We start from the raw sequence: 18,385 nt of genomic DNA, 5'->3' as shown, positions 1-18,385 counted from the left end.
GGAAAACAAAGGAAGGAATCTGTTTTAATAGAATATAGAGAGGGAAATAAATAAACTGATCTGTAAACAATTTGGAACGAAAGATTTCAAAATTACTAACAAAAATGACATGGAGGAAGGCAGGACATACAGCTAGATGACCAGATGATAGCTGAGCCAAGGAGGTATTTCACTGGATATCGAAATATTTGAAACGACTGAGAAGATAATTAGATAGATAATGAGTATATGATGTTAGAAAATATGCAGAATAAACATGGACATATACAACAGAAAACCTTACAGCATGGAGACATCTGCAGGAGACTTTCCACAGTAGTCAATGTCAAATGGTGCAGCTGAACATGACAACATAAAGATATAAGTGAAAGTGTAGTGTGCCTAATTTAAAAATCATACATAGGGAGAACTATCGCACCATAATCCACTACTAAGTTTCTTTAATGAAATGAATGACTGGCATTTTAGTTCAAACAGGTGATCATTTAGGTTTTTGTTAAACAAAAAATTCCACTGAGCTTTTCGGCTCGTGTTTTATTAACAGAGAGTCAGGAACCAATATCTTCATGAAAACACAAGCATCAATATAGAAAACAACACAATTAAGTAGCCTACACAGAGAATATTAAAAAAATTATCAATTTATTCATTCAAAATAAATTTGCTGAATGTGAATAACTAAGCTTCAGCTGTGTTAGGTACAGATATATTATCAATTGGTATGGAAATTTGTGCCGGACTGGGACTCAAAACAAGATTTCCTACTTATCGAAAGCAACTGCCTTAACAATTATGATATCTGTGCATGCCTCCCATGCTGTCCCAAACTTCATTATATGACACTATCCCTATACCACAGGCTCCTACATTCATCATTAAATGCTTGCAGCTATACTCTGTATTCCTGCACCAGTGAGATTGTGACTATGAACAATTGAGACCTATGATGTTACTGTCTTTGGCCTGCCTCAGCGTGTAATATTTACTTGCATGTCTGGATTAACAGACATATTTGACAGTAAACAGCCATCTGAAATTACTTTGGGTTGGTCCGGAGGGCGTGCACAGATAGCCTACTGGTTAAGGCGACCACTCGCAACAAGTGGGAAATCCAGTTTTGAACCCCAATCTGGCACAAATTTTCACATGTCACCAATAGATAGTACATCTATACATTACACAACTGAAGCAAAGTTATTCACATTCAGTGAATTTATTTTTACGTAATTTCAGATGGCTGTTTATCGTCTTAAGAATGTCCGTTTATCCAGCCATACAAGTAAATTTTTTAATTGAATGAGATTTTCACTCTGCAGCGGAGTGTGCGCTGATATGAAACTTCCTTGCAGATTAAAACTGTGTGCCGCACCGAGACTCAAACTCGGGACCTTTGCCTTTCACGGGCAAGTGCTCTACCAACTAAGTTACCCAAGCACAACTCACGTCCAGCCCTCACAGCTTTACTTCCGCCAGTATCTCATCTCCAACCTTCCAAACTTTACAGAAGCTTTCCTGTGAACCCTGCAGAACTAGCACTCCTGAAAGAAAGGATATTGCAGAGACTTGGCTTAGCCACAGCCTGGGGGATGTTTCCAGAATGAGATTTTCACTCTGCAGCGGAGTGTGCGCTGATATGAAACTTCCTGGCAGATTAAAACTGTGTGCCGCACCGAGACTCAAACTCGGGACCTTTGCCTTTCGCGGGCAAGTGCTCTACCAACTGAGCTACCCAAGCATGACTCACACCCAGCCCTCACAGCTTTACTTCTGCCAGTATCTCGTCTCCTACCTTCCAAACTTTACAGAAGCTCTCCTGCGAACCCTGCAGAACTAGCACTCCTGAAAGAAAGCATATTGCGGAGACATGGCTTAGCCACAGCCTGGGGGATGTTTCCAGAATGAGATTTTCACTCTGCAGCAGAGTGTGCGCTGATATGAAACTTCCTGGCAGATTAAAACTGTGTGCCGGGCTGAGACTCGAACTTTCAGATGGCTGTTTATCGTCTTAAGAATGTCCGTTTATCCAGCCATACAAGTAAATTTATTAATTGAATGAGATTTTCACTCTGCAGCGGAGTGTGCGCTGATATGAAACTTCCTTGCAGATTAAAACTGTGTGCCGGACCAAGACTCGAACTCGGGACCTTTGCCTTTCACGGGCAAGTGCTCTACCAACTGAGTTACCCAAGCACAACTCACGTCCAGCCCTCACAGCTTTACTTCCGCCAGTATCTCATCTCCTACCTTCCAAACTTTACAGAAGCTTTCCTGTGAACCCTGCAGAACTAGCACTCCTGAAAGAAAGGATATTGCAGAGACATGGCTTAGCCACAGCCTGGGGGATGTTTCCAGAATGAGATTTTCACTCTGCAGCAGAGTGTGCGCTGATATGAAAGTTCCTGGCAGATTAAAACTGTGTGCTGGTCTGAGACTCAAACTCGGGACCTTCGCATCTTGCGGGCAAGTGCTATACCAACTGAGCTACCCAAGCACGACTCATGCCCAGTCCTCACAGCTTTACTTCTGCCAGTATCTCATCTCCTACCTTCCAAACTTTACAGAAGCTCTCCTGCGACCCTGCAGAACTAGCACTCCTGAAAGAAAGGATAGAGCACTTGCCCGCGAAAGGCAAAGGTCCCGAGTTCGAGTCTCGCTCCGGCACACAGTTTTAATCTGCCAGGAAGTTTTATATCAGTGCACACTCCACTGCAGAGTGAAAATCTCATTCTGGAAACATTCCCCAGGCTGTGGCTAAGCCATGTCTCTGCAATATCCTTTCATGCAGGAGTGCTAGTTCTGCAGGGTTCACAGGAAAGCTTCTGTAAAGTTTGGAAGGTAGGAGACGAGATACTGGCAGAAGTAAAGCTGTGAGGGCTGGGCGTGAGTCGTGATTGGGTAGCTCAGTTGGTAGAGCACTTGCCCGCAAAAGGCAAAGGTCCCAAGTTCGAGTCTCGGTCCAGCACACAGTTTTAATCTGCCACGAAGTTAAATTTTTTAATTGTTAACTATTTGCATTTTTTACAGTATTTCTAAAGTCAGCCCTTCAGTCTCGCTTACTGTACAGTACGTTTTCTGTATACTAAGATGGTATGCACATCATTATTACGTTGACGCAGCCTGTCTTTTTCTTTCCCTTACATTTTATTCCACTTACAAGCACTGCCTGTCATGTACTAAAGGAGTTGGAGACTGCCTTCTTCATTTCAATTGTTAACATAAGTCATACAGTCAATGTTATTTAGTGGCCAAGCGCAGACACTTTTCATTTCAGAGATTTATTTATTTTATTTATTATGTACGTGTGGTATAAGATCAAGTAGCTAAAGTCTTGTTATGATTTTGACATGGCAGACTAGAACAACAATGCACAATCCTCTCAAAATTCATGGTAGCAGGAGTTTAATTTACATATGGGCGATTGAAATAGTGTTTTAAATTAACTTCCCACATTTGACATCCATGTAAGTGTTATGTTTCCAAGTATGAAAATGACTGGCTTCTAATCACGTGTAAAAATAGATGAAACAAATGTGTGTGGACTTAGGTTGTCCAAGCTTCAAAAGAAAGCTATTCCATTCATTACAAAAATATCTCCCAGAATATCTCGCAAACTTGATGATAACCTGAAAAACAGGAACTATTACCATACAGACAGTGTATCACTAATTCCAAAACATAACAGCAGAGTACAGCTGCATAGGTCTTTGCATCAGGATGTTTCCTGCTACTGTTTAGTTTTCCCCTCCATCTTTTTACAGATAAACCAAGGCCTGACCCTGAAGAAGGAATAAAAGTTTGTGGGGCTAACACAGCATCAAGTGGTGGTGCATGCATTTTTTGCCAGTTTGTTGCTGCAGTGAAAGTACAGCTCAAATATAAGATGCAGTTGTATGGGTAGCTTACATACGAGGGTGTGCTGAAAAGTGATACCTTCCCAATGGTGGTAACAAAATTAATTACACCTAATACAGTACCTAAGGATAATCAGTCATTACCACCAGAGTAATTTGGAAGCAAAATTTTAAGTGCAGTAAAAGAGCAACATTTGTATAACAATTATCAATTCTTGTCTGATACGACAACAATGCTTATCTGAATTGCAACTCAATGCTACGACAATAAGGGCAAATCTTGCTATTTATCTATACTATATTTTAGTACTGATTTTGTAAGTGTGTTATAACTGTAAAGCACCTACACTGAAATTTAGTTCTGAATTCTAGTATGTTCTATAGTATCCATTTTACTATCACTGTTGAAACTGCAATACTGTATTCATTTTGGCGTGTTTCTCATGATATCCCCCAGTGGCCGTTGCCCTCATAACACAGATGTTTGTGAAAATTTGGCATAAGGAAGTATATAATTAAAGAATATTAAAATAATTTTTTAAAAATATTTTGAAAAAAACTACAGTTACGAGGCCAATGTGAAATATGGGCAACTTTCACAAACTGGCTTTGAGAGATGAGGTAGCCTATAAGTTTGTGACAGCTATAACTTTTTTATTTATAAATTAATTTTATTAAATTTGCTGTCACTGGAAAGACAAAAGAATCAACCACAATAGCAAATTATTAGAATTCTGGAATTATGCTTACAAATCTGTAATGAAAGTTGTTTCTAAAGTTTTTTTTTTTTTTCAAATTTCAGGAACTTTTTTCACCAAAATCACAAGTTTGACCATCATAATTTTTGTTTTACACAAAGCCTATTATTATAATACTTTTCAACATGGAAAATCAGAAGGGTGTTTTTCCTTTTTAAGTGCCTTAACAACGCTACATGAAACAACAGTGAAAAATTCAGTCATTAACACTTTCTTGTTTCCCCTCACAGAATCTTTGTAATACACCTTTGTGTCAGAAAAGTCTTAAATCATCCAGTCCTTTTCTGTAACATACAAATTCAATTTAGAAACCATCATGGAAAATAGATGTGATATAGACTTTGTATCAGAGGTGTGCCAGAAGAAAAATAATGGGAGCAAAGAGATAGATTTAATAGATGTGGCAAGTCTGAATCAAGCTGATATTGAATTACTGAAGCTAATACTGTGAGAATGTTGACAGTATTTGTTCATCTCATTAAAGGCTCTATTTGGGAGCATCTGACGACAGACAAAGTATTAGCTGTGACCCTTTTAAGAAACATGGTAAAAAGTCGATTAAGCAATATTTCATAGTTATATCTTTAACCATAGCAAAAAATATGAAAGTACTGGATTTATATTACTGTTAAGTTTTGTATATAACATGTCATAAGTCAATTCTCTGTCTACACAAGACTGTCGTCGATCCAAGTCTTGATGCTTGGCATTAAAATTCCAGCAAACTGCATGAGAAGTGCCGTTATGTTCCAGTGGAAAATGTGTCAGAAGAAAATGGCAGTGCTGAATGTACAAACTGTAATAGTTTAATGCAAAAATTTCAAGAGAAATTTAGGAGATTCAAGAGAAATTTAACACAAGTCGTGTTAAATAAAAACTGAACATTCCGATCTTAGTATGAACGTCATGGAGTACAGAAAAAATCGAAAATTTTTTTAACACTACTGAATACATGGTAAAGCAATCAAGGGTATTAAAAAAAGAAAATAGTATTTTTCAAAAGGAAGCTATTAAGTGTGAAATACGATAGGTAAGGACACCTTTCAAAGTATTATATCCTACCAATTTTACGAAGTTCTGTGAACTTCACCCACAAGAATAAGTTGTAAAATGAATACTGTATGTATATACATTTATCACCAAAATGTGAAACTGATTATGCACACTACATATGTAAAAGAACCAAATGCTGAACTTTTACACAAAATGGTTTGCAATCTGGGAAATTAAGAGAGAATGCTGCATCGCTGTTCTCAATGTACTAATGGAAATGACCTGTAAATTTTTAATGTAAGTGGAATCCTTACAGGATTCTGAAAATGTTACTTTCAGGGAATGGCTGCAAACTGATCGACCAACAACCAACACATTAATGAATACAGTCGCTGAATGAGCTGGGTATCTTGTCCAAAAACTTCAAAACTTAGCACCACACTATTATATATCAAAAACTCAAGAGTTCAATCGCACAAGGAAACACTCCCTGATAGAAAACTATACACATTTGCTTGAGGATACTGCAGAAGGACTTTACTGGTAGAGCATCAAAGTTACAGTTCATCCTTTTGTTGTGTACTATAAAACAGAGTGCTGCATTAAGCCAATATTGTTAAGTTGTAGAAGTGATGGTTTCCAGCATGATACAAACACATTCTACATTTTCCAGAAAACTGTTCTTACCTGTGTCCTGAAATATATACCACACATTCAACATGTCATGTACTTCAGTGATGGCAGTTCTGTACAAATTTGTAAATTTGTGCCATCACAGGCAAGATCAAGAGTAACAGCAGACTGGAACTTTTTTGCCACTAATAATCGCAAAAATTTATGTAGGCATGATGGAATTGTTGGTACTATTACAAAATGTAGGCAAAAGAGGAAGTTTACAACACCCAGATGGCAATCACATTTTAAGTCCAAAACATCTATATACATCTTCCAAAACTAATGTTCCAGGAATACACACATCTCATGTCTTGACACAGAAGGTAATAAAATTCAAAAATATGTAACAGACATGGTATGAAACTGGTGCAATCATTCCTGGGACCAGAGTTCATCATTTGTAAAACCACTGAATGAAAGCAGGTTGCTGAGAAAGCATCTTTCATAACAGTTCACCTTAGGCTTCAAAACAAGGCCTCTTATCACTACTAAAGAAAAAATTTTATCGCAGCTATTTTTGATGACCAATGGTCACATCTAAAAATTCTGGAGATCAGTTTAGAACACTGATGCAATGGTCACATTCAAGAGACCACATGGACCTTCCTCAATGGCCACTTCATGCTGCTGTTTGCTGGATCCCTTATGAAAATATTTTAATGACTTTACCTGCTCTTAGTGCAAGAATAAGGATCTGTCACTTATACATTTTTGTATCAGATACAATATTCTCCAATGATAGCTAGCGTAACGGAATGAATACTTTTTAGACTTTTATAGATGTATTTTGTGTGAACTGATCATTTGACAAACACCAGTTAAGAGTCACAAAAGGAAACAAGTTTATTTTAATTTATGTTGAACAGTATGATAATAGATGTACCATAAACTGGGCACATCCAGGTAGTCTATACTCTATGTTAGCAAATAAACTCACAGTCTGAGTTGGTCGCAGTAGTTTCCAACTTTATTTTAATACTGGAGGTATTGTTACAAGGGATTCCCCTCTTTGCTCAAGTGGTAGAATGGGATAACTTCTTTCTTGTCTGTGGATCTTAATTTCACCCTTAAAATTCAAGTAAGTACCAGTTTCTTTATGTTATTTAGTATGAAATAGCATTACGTCTTTCATAAAGCTTAATTTCTGTGCACTTTCTTACAACATTTTGAAATCACACTAGGTGTTGCATTATAGGTTATCTAGGACAACTCTGTCCCAGGGCAAAGTTGCCCAGGTAGTTTCAATTAAGTACACTCACGCATGCTGCAATACTACAAATGGAGAAAACTTCAAGACTCTCTTTAAGTATGTGTTTCCAAGAATGCAGTGAAGCTAGAGACACAATCTCTTCATGGCAAAGAAGAAAACATGGTTTCAGGTTTTTGAGGTTGTGGCATCCGACATTTTGAGGCAAACGCTGTTCTGACAAGGCTTCCTGGTGTTGAAAAGTCTGTGAATGTTGAACATGTCAGTGAAGCATCCCTTGAAACAAAAATTAGTAAGAGAGCAAAGCTAAATCTGTAAGAGGGCAAAGGCTAAATCCATTGCGAGAAGAAAAAGGAAACTGGTTAATATGCAGCCTGGAAAAGGAATCATCTCTGCAGACTTGGAAGTGCAAATCCTTGACTCACCTTTGAATGAGAAGAGGAAGGTGGGAACACAAGGAAAAAATCACTTGTGTATCAGCTCCTCTAGTGAGGAGTCTGACTTCATGTTGATAATTCTACAAGTGATGACTTGGAGTGTGGGCAGGAGGACTGTGACACTAATGGGAGCCCTAGGCATAAATAATCATAAAATGAAGACGTGAAAGAAAATAACTATATTGCAGTCAGTTTTAACAGACAACTATGCCCAGGCAAAATTGTTGGTTTTGTCACAGAATACGGAGCAAAAATGAGAATATATGCGCCCAGTTCAAACATTATTTCTTCATAATTCATGTACAATACTGACCAACTGATCAAAAAATATTTTGCAAAATATAAAACTGCAAATGGGTTAACGTTGTCCTACAATAGGGCAACATTAGTTCACTTAGGGGAAAAGGCAAAAATGATGGACGTAATAAACTGTAATCCTGACAGACCAGGAAATGTGGATCAAAGTTGGCCCAATTTACGGTGCATGCGAAACTATTAACAGTGAAACCTTGACATTTTATTGAATAATTATCAAAAATTGGAAAAAAATTTGAGAAACGACCTTCATTACAGATTTGTAAATATTTGTTTGTGTATTTCCCGCATTTTAATAATTTTGTATCACGCTAGTTCCTTTTATCGTTCCAATGACACTAATAAATAAAAAGTTATAGCTGTTACAATCTTTTAAACTACCTTTGCTACCGAAGCCAATTTGTGAAAATTAACCTAATTTTAAAATTACGCCCTAACCACAGCTTCGTCCAGGAATAAATATTTTAACCCTCTTTTATTGCGTACTTTGTTACAGTAATTATTCACGAACTCCTGTCAGACGAGAGCAACAAGAGTTCTTTATTTTTTGTGATCTTAAATCAAATCAACCTTTTCATGCGGTAACATTATTGCAATCTTCACTCCGTTTGTCAACTATGTCTAATAAACGCCACGGTTCAGGGTGAACAGGCATAAGCAGCTAGTGAAGGCAACGTCTGTGAAGTACACTACCAACAAACTATAATAATTCATAGAAATTACTTCCAGTTTAGTTTCTATACGTATATTACTAGAAAACCGGCTACTCTTGAAAACGGCCAATGCTTCAACGTCAACACTAACACGGACCGCTAAAGAAATCTGTTTAATATGACCGTAGTGTTAACTGCCCGTGTCGCAATACTCAGGTAACTTCGTACACATTAGCGATGGTTGGTCCTAATACTACAACCGAGTCAGAAATTTTCACAGGTCAAGTGTCCCCTCCCGGTACATAGTTCACCAAGTAATAGCAATTATTGGCTGATGACATTTCACGTTCACAATTCTGTAATTTTCTATGCTTGAACTAAATTTATTTAGCATGTTATAGATACCTGAACGTTATGGTCGATTAATTAGGTGTTACACCGTTGAGAATTATGACATCTCAGCTTCTGCGCTCGCTGCCACCTGAGGTGTGACAACTAAACAACATGGAGCTGTAATATGATTCATTGTTTTTTTTTTGTCTAAAAAAACTGCCTGTACACCTTCTGTCTTGAGCAGCCAACAACATCGGGAAATGCAGCCACGTGATCGATAATCACTTAGTAGTAAGATGTAAACATATAAAGTCCTTGTGGGAAGGAGAAAAGTAGTTATTATTACTCTTACAACACATAATATATTCGGAACCCCTGAAATTGCTGCAACAGTGCCTCACACAACGGAGGTCTAAGAGAAGTCATAAATCAGATGTCGGCAACATGAACTATTGTTTGTAAATTCATAATCCTTAACTCCGGTAAGCAACACCACTAAGCAGAAGTAGTAATACAACAATCCCAACAATATCGGCGATTATGGAAGAGTATTGTTGAATTACATTCGCTTAGCATTCAGCAAGCGTTGCCAAAAGGGGGAATATGAACGTTTCCTTACGACGGTATATGTTAACATGTGTCAGCTTCCGATTCAAATTTGTACTGATATCTGTAGTTAACATGATTCTCAAACGGTTCCTGGCGAGTACATTTTCTTGCACATTTGTCAGGCAAAAATGCGTGCCTATATAACAACACAAATTTCATCTCCGTTAAAGGGATTACGCCCAACAATGTTCCGTTCGTGTTCAGATAATAGTTACTCCATTTTCGGGCAAGTCTTCTCTACAATGATTCTGAGCGATAAGATATCGGTACCCAGAACCTAAGTGAAATTATTGCTCCTTGCTCGTCACTACTACATGCTACTCACTGTCGAAAGCCATCTCCATAATGTTACGTGTTATTTCCTCGGTTCAAAAAAAACATCTTGGGCTGTGTCGTCCAACTGTCATTGACAATGAACTTAATTAGTCAATAATTTCCAAAATTTAAATGTAAGGCATTTGCTTTTGCCATGGAATATACGATATAGTACATGGTATTGAGATGAAAAATATGGCGTACAAGGGGATTACCCGTTAAGATGGCTGATCTCAGCTAGGAGCGGAGCAAGCAAGCACGGTCCATAGGTAGAGGGGGATGTGCACTAGCTCCATGTTTCCGCGAAAGCAGGTCACGCACCGACGTAAAAAAGCGCGTAAATGCTATTCGTAAACGAAACTGACATTGTCGTACGCGTTCTTACTGCAGCAATTACGTCCGTTTATCGCAAGGAAAGGAAACAATACTAAATATTAGACTTGGCCACTGTTACCTTGTTTCGATACAGTGTATCGATATGTGGAACTGTTTCAGTGTTCCGAAACGGCTGCGGTTCACTGTTTCGAAACAGTGGTGTTTCATTCCGCCCCTGTCTCGGATAACCGGACCAGATTCGATCTCGAGCCAGACACAGAAACTGTATCGTTGTTTCAAAATAAGGCTGTTTCAGTCCACCTGTGCTTGGAACGGACTAATTGCATCGAAACAGTGATGTTTCATTCCGCTCTGTGTCGGACGAGATTCGGGCTTGGCACAGGTACTGAAACACAACAAACCACTTCATGAAACAGTTTCAAGAGTGTCGAAATCTTTTTGACAAGCAATAGCATGAAGCTTAAGATATCCGAAAATAAAGCTTCGTTTCTAGCTGACTGTCCTATTCCGAAATGGCGCAACATCTGCTTTATAAACACTAATCAAACAATAAAACAACGCATACTATTCACATTCAAAATAATAAATATGTGATCTCATGCAGTTAAATTACACCTTTTTATAACATACGCTTCTCTGTTCATGTACAGTAATCATATTAAGAAACGCAAGTAAGGCTACAACATTTTGAATAACAAAAGGCGTAGAGTGATAGTTATTAGACCTATACACAAATTTGATGAAGGTATAATTGCAAGCAATCTGTTTGACATATCACTGATAGTGTATTGGTGAACGGGAAGGGCTGGGAAGCATGGTGAATTTATAGTAACGGTTCGAAACACCTTGCAAGACAAAATTTTTTTCTGTTATATTTTGTTGTTTATTCGAATTTTTTGGCGTTATTTGTGAGTCTATAGTCACTGTGCCTATTATCCACAATAATTCCCTTTGTGTGCATGGAAATTACCGGGATGGGTATATTACCCATACCAACGGAATGTGGGAATCGCAGTAGCATATCCGTTGTTTCTGCAGTTTGCTCCCACTTCCAGTTTCGTTCGTGGTGGTTCTTCTGTCTTCAGCTATGGCTGTCCTCAGCCAATTGAAAAGTATGGAAGTCACACGACACGAAAGCAGTGCATTTTCTGCAGGAAATACTAAACTGCCAAGACGCCTAAGTGATAGTTTCATACTTTCTGCGACATGATTAGCGCTTTCACACCTCATTTGTGTTTATATGGACTTACTTATACAGAAGACATTCAAGATGATAAAACGTTTAGGTTTATTAGATTACAAAACACAAACTGTTTCACTGTTTCGAAACATTACATTGTACTGTTTCATTTGTTTCGAAACAGTTACGTGTTTCAGTCTGCCCATCTCTACTAAATATAGTAGAGTACAACAAAGTAACATAGTAGACAACAGCACCAACCAAACAGGACTGTCAGCAAGCTACAACGTTGGCGCGGCCAAAAACGAATGACTGTCGGCCAGCTCCCTCCAACTTGTACCGATTAGGACTAAGAAGTAGTCTGCCAAATTAAAGTTAGCACACATCCAGACGAGTTGTTGGACTTGTGAGTACGGTAGTGAATGAGAGATGCAGGCAAAGTTCCACCGGGTGTAGTTGAAGCGTGCCCGTTTACAAAGTGATGACTCTCAACCAAATTGTCGATGAATGTAGCTCTGAGACGCACATCTGAACAAGCCTATTTATTCTAGTTTTGATTCTTGTTCATTGTAGACGTGTGTACACTTATATCCAAAAGCACGCCTGTTACTTGTCAATGTCACATCATTAAAAGACAATATCTTTATCGTTGTAGTTGGCTCACGCTGACGTTTCATATACGAGCTTTTTGCGCTCCGCAGGCTGTAATTATACTTTGTTTTTGGGTATCTAGCAACTTTTTTGTCATGTGTTTGTCTTTATTTGTGCTTTTTTTGTAGTTCATAGATTCTGTTTTTAAATAATACAGTGCTGAAATGCCATAAATAGTTCATTTCTTTTGGTGCATCAATATAAACTAGCTACAGGGCGCACATTTAAATCAGTTCCCGCACAAAGTATGCTTCATCTTGCAGGTAAGGCCAGTGAGTCGATCCTCTAAAGCAGGGTTTCCCAACCTGTGTTCCGCGGAACACGCGTTCGGCTGGAAATGAGTAAGTGCTCCACGAAAGACTATTACTAACATGGCGGTTTCCTTCGCAGTTTTGTCTCATTCTTTTTAAAAAAATTTCTTACGATTTTTGTGTGATTAGTTATGAATTGAAATTGAACTAATCACTGAATAAAACAAGTTTTTCTCAGTTTTAATGTTTTATTAACTTTTTCAAACTTGAAAATAAAAGAAAGTGTTCCATCAAACTGCGAGACTTCTCAAAGAGTTGGGAACCCCTACTCTGTAGATATTGCTGCCATCCAGCAAATCCTTGGGAGGATAGGCAGGATTTCCCCTGCACCGATGATTTTAACCCCAAGAATTCCCCCCCCCCCCCCCCCCCCCCCCCCACACACACACATTAAAATGTCCCAGGGAAGTGTTTAGTTACAACGAGACAAGCGGTGAAACACACTACAAACATGCTCCATTAAGTTTCGGGAATGCAGCCGCATAAATTCTGCTTCTTCTTCTAATATTTCGGCTGTATACCTTTCAGCCATCTTCAGAGAGAGCCGTACGGCTGACGCTCCAGCGCTCGCTCCATCCTTTTAAACTCGCGGACCGCGCCACTGCGCATGCGGCCACAGATAAACAAGGCGCCAGTGAAGTTGATCGGCGGCAAAGACGTAACATATGCATGAGTTACGTCTGTGGCTGCGCATTCGATCCATGCTGGGAGGTCGATGTATTACAGGGAGCTGAACTGTAGCGACGTCTTTGTAAGTTCAATATTGAAAGTGCCGGATTCCATGATTTATCTAATGTGAAACCGCTGTCCCTATTAATTAAGTTCTTTGCCAAGCGGATTTCAATGGCCTCTTTTACTACGGAGTCCCAGAAAGATGAAACAGAAGTCAGAATTTCGACATTTTCATATACCATAGAGTGACCAGAATCAATACAATGCTCTGCCACAGCCGATTTACTGGGTTGTAAGAGCCGAGTGTACCTGCGATGTTCCGTACACCTCTCTTGGACTGTACGATTCGTTTGTCCGATATATGAAAGGCCACATTCACATGGTATCTTGTAAACTCCAGGCTTGCGGAGTAGTAAGTCATCTTTAACGGAACCTAGGAGTGCAGCCGTCTTCGCCGGTGGACGAAAAATCACTTTTACTTTATGTTTAGTGAGGATCCGTCCTATTTTGGATGAAAGGCTTCCCACATACGGCAGGACAGCCATGGATTTAAATGTTTCCTCGTCATCTTCTGCATTCCTTACGGACACCTTAGGTTTTATTTGTAGTGCCTTACGTATCTGTTGTGGAGAATACCCGTTGTCCTCAAAAACTCTCTTCAGATGTAAAAGTTCGTCTTTTAAACTACTTTCATTAGATATGACGTGTGCTCGGTGTACCAAAGTTCTTAGAACACTACTTGTCTGCGAAGGATGATGACAGCTATTTGCATGTAAATATAAGTCTGTATGGGTCGGTTTCCGATATACTGCATGACCCAGAGTGCCGTCTTCTTTGCGCCGAACCAAGACATCCAAAAATGGAAGACATCCCTCCTTTTCCACTTCCATTGTAAACTGAATTTGTCCATGGATGGAATTCAGATGGTTTAAGAAGTCCTGCAATTTGTCCTCGCCATGGGGCCACACTACAAAGGTGTCGTCAACGTACCTCCAAAAAACTGTAGGCTTCAAACTAGCAGACTCCAGGGCCTTCTCCTCGAAGTCCTCCATAAATAAATTGGCCACCAAGGGTGACAAAGGACTACCCATGGCAACACCGTCAGTCTGTTCAAAAAAGTCGTTATTAAATAAAAAGTATGTGGAGGTCATCACATGGTGAAACAAAGCTAAAATCTCCTTATCAAAGTTTTGATAAGGAGATTTTAAAACAAAATTTGTTTTAATTACAGTATACTTTGTTTTCCGAACCATTTGAAAACTTTTTCCGCTGCTTGAAATACTTCCGCATGAGATAGTCCTCCATCATTTTCTGCATCTACATTTTCTTCTGTTTCATCTTCTTGCATTTGCTGCTGTTTGTTTCTTGGCACTGAGTTTTCAATAATTTCGTCAGCCGACATGATCTAGAAACCTTGATCATTACTGTCGCAAGCGAGCTTGACATTCCTAGCATATTTGTGTGTTTGTCAGTAACTAATTTGAATCCTCCGAAACAAAATCACCTGTCTCGGTTGCTGAATTGTACGGTTTCTTAATCACTTTTCGATGTTTATTCCCAACTCCACTATCAAGTTTGCACGTATAAATCAAAACTGAATCGGTATTGTTCTGACTATCGCTTATCGTAGAAGTACTTAGCCCACACTTATCGACTAATTTATGAGCAGTTTCTCATTTATTTAATGGTCCAGTAACGTTTATTTTATCCTTAATACTTAGGGATTACTATTACAAATAACCTAAATTGGAACGATCACATAGACAATGTTGTGGGTAGAGTAAACCACAGACTGCGTGCGATTCGTTGGCAGAACCCTTAGGAGGTGCAACAGGTCTACTAAGGAAACTGCTTACACCAAGCTTGTCCCCCTGTTCTGGAGTATTGCTGTGCGGTGTAGGATCCGCATCAGGTTGGACTGACGGATGACATCGAAAAAGTGCAAAGAAGGGCGACTCCTTTTGTATTGTCGCGAAATAGGGGAGATACTGCCACAGACATGATACGTGAATTGGAGTGGCAATAATTAAAACAAATGCGTTTTTCGTTGCAACGGGATCTTCTCATGAAATTCGGTCACCAGTTTTCTCCTCCGATTGCGAAAACATTCTGTTGGCACCCACCTACATTGGGAGAAATGATGATCACGTTTTTCCCGCGCGCCGTTCGAGAGTGGATCGGTAGAGAGACAGCTTGAAGGTGGTTCATCGAACCCTCTACCAGGCACTTCATTGTGAATACCAGAGTAATCACGTAGATGTAGATGTTTAAACTATAACACCACTGTCTTTCTCTTTGATACGAAGGCAGTCCAATAAGTAATGCAACACATTTTTTTTCTGAAACAGGGGTTGTTTTACTCAGCATTGAAATATACCAGGTTATTCCCCAATCTTTTAGCTACACAACGCTATTTTTCAACGTAATCTCCATTCAATGCTACGGCCTTACGCCACCTTGAAATGAGGGCCTGTATGCCGGCACGGTACCATTCCACTGGTCGATGTCGGAGCCAACGTCGTACTGCATCAATAACTTCTTCATCATCCGCGTAGTGCCTCCCACGGATTGCGTCCTTCATTGGGCCAAACATATGGAAATCCGACGGTGCGAGATCGGGGCTGTAGGGTACATGAGGAAGAACAGTCCACTGAAGTTTTGTGAGCTCCTCTCGGGTGCGAAGACTTGTGTGAGGTCTTGCGTTGTCATGAAGAAGGAGAAGTTCGTTCTGATTTATGTGCCTATGAACACGCTGAAGTCGTTTCTTCAATTTCTGAAGAGTAGCACAATACACTTCAGAGTTGATCGTTTGACCATGGGGAAGGACATCGAACAGAATAACCCCTTCAGCGTCCCAGAAGACTGTAACCATGACTTTACCGGCTGAGGGTATGGCTTTAAACTTTTTCTTGGTAGGGGAGTGGGTGTGGCGCCACTCCATTGATTGCCGTTTTGTTTCAGGTTCGAAGTGATGAACCCATGTTTCATCGCCTGTAACAATCTTTGACAAGAAATTGTCACCCTCAGCCACATGACGAGCAAGCAATTCCGCACAGATGGTTCTCCTTTGCTCTTTATGGTGTTCGGTTAGACAACGAGGGACCCAGCGGGAACAAACCTTTGAATATCCCAACTGGTGAACAATTGTGACAGCACTACCAACAGAGATGTCAAGTTGAGCACTGAGTTGTTTGATGGTGATCCGTCGATCATCTCGAACGAGTGTGTTCGCACGCTCCGCCATTGCAGGAGTCACAGCTGTGCACGGCCGGCCCGCACGCGGGAGATCAGACAGTCTTGCTTGACCTTGCGGCGATTATGACACACGCTTTGCCCAACGACTCACCGTGCTTTTGTCCACTGCCAGATCACCGTAGACATTCTGCAAGCGCCTATGAATATCTGAGATGCCCTGGTTTTCCGCCAAAAGAAACTCGATCACTGCCCATTGTTTGCAACGCACATCCGTTACAGACGCCATTTTAACAGCTCCGTACAGCGCTGCCACCTGTCGGAAGTCAATGAAACTATACGAGACGAAGCGGGAATGTTTGAAAATATTCCACAAGAAATTTCCGGTTTTTTCAACCAAAATTGGCCGAGAAAAAAAATGTGTTGCATTACTTATTGAACTGCCCTCGTATTTGTAAGTAATCACGCCACACGGTACAACAGCAACTAACTGTCTAACTAATAACGAAAGGCACGTGGCAGAGATGGCGCGGGTCCCCGGGTTGTAGTGGCAGCGCGACGTGTCCATGCACCCACGGACCAGACGTACAAAGACATCTGCTCGCGGCTGGCAATCCGAATAATCGTGAATCCTTATAACTGAGGTTCGGGTAATGGAGTCCCCACTTTACTGCGTTGTCACCTATATATTCTTTCTCCTTATACAGTATCTAATTTTAAACAAAAATTGTGTACACGACAACGTGTTGTTTTGTTTTACAGAAAACAGCAAAATTGTATTTATGGCTAATCGGCTTATTGTTAGAATACTACTGAGGACTCTGAGTTATCCGAAACTTTGTAATCCAACCTATTCGCAGATTAAAACTATGCAAAATAGTGTCATTGAAGCTACCATCCTTACAGATCCAACAGCTGGAGATGATACCGATGATTCAAACCGATTTACCCATTCATTCAGTGCCGGCCGGAGTGGCCGTGCGGTTCTAGGCGCTACAATCTGGAACCGAGCGACCGCTACGGTCGCAGGTTCGAATCCTGCCTCGGGCATGGATGTGTGTGATGTCCTTAGGTTAGTTGGGTTTAATTAGTTCTAAGTTCTAGGCGACTGATGACCTCAGAAGTTAAGTCGCATAGTGCTCAGAGCCATTTGAGCCATTCATTCAGTTCCCAACAACGTTTCGTCTGCAGTAACAATAAAAAAGGCTCAGTGCCAGAGAGAGAGTGGGGAAGACAAGTGGGGGGATAGTAAATGATATACAGGGTGTTACAAAAAGGTACGGCCAAACTTTCAGGAAACATTCCTCACACACAAAGAAAGAAAATATGTTATGTGGACATGAGTCCGGAAACGTCTCGCGTCCGTCGGCCGTCGTAATTTAATATATTATTATTATTGTTATTATTATTATTATTATTTTTTGATTGTTGCCGACTTACGTGGTGGGCCTTAATAAAAATGATATTTCATTTTATTTTGATTTTACGATTAAATGCTTTCCTGACGTTCTCCTTTTTAACAATATTAATCTCAAATTATTTGTTACGTTAATGAATGTTAGACTCGCTGCATCTTAAAACATGAGCATATAAGTTGAACAATGTAATAAACTTTTCATATTAATTTCCTCGGCTAGTCAGTTCACTTTAAAGCAAAAGATCTTTAGTTGTTAATTACAATTGCGGCCCACACACGCGCGAGAGTATTTTTTCTTACCTCCGTTAACCATTGCCACGTAGTCGGAGTCCTGGCTCTGGCTCTCGGCTATGGTACTGCAAATAAGAATCTTAAAGCTACGTATTTCTGCAACGTCGTGCGGCTGTGGAGAAAAATTAATATTATGTTAATAGTGTGCGAGTTTTTCGCTTCCGCCAATTTTTCATAAGTTAATATCGC

The 18,385-nt window shown here is 39.8% G+C and overlaps 1 protein-coding gene across 1 annotated transcript in view; it reads right to left on the bottom strand.

The window, feature by feature from the left end:
- LOC126260325 (PC-esterase domain-containing protein 1A-like) overlaps positions 1-14,698 on the bottom strand; it is a 169,705-nt gene extending 155,007 nt beyond the window's left edge. The window contains exon 1 of the mRNA XM_049957650.1: positions 14,547-14,698. Coding sequence (XP_049813607.1) covers positions 14,547-14,698 — 152 coding nt within the window. The remainder of the gene's footprint in view (positions 1-14,546) is intronic.
- Positions 14,699-18,385: the final 3,687 nt, after the last annotated feature.

Source organism: Schistocerca nitens, chromosome 5, assembly GCF_023898315.1.
Source record: "Schistocerca nitens isolate TAMUIC-IGC-003100 chromosome 5, iqSchNite1.1, whole genome shotgun sequence".
NCBI classification, from domain to species: Eukaryota; Metazoa; Arthropoda; class Insecta; order Orthoptera; family Acrididae; genus Schistocerca; species Schistocerca nitens.
The sequence above is the reverse complement of the archived record's forward strand: the minus strand, read 5'-3'. Positions and strand labels throughout refer to the sequence as shown.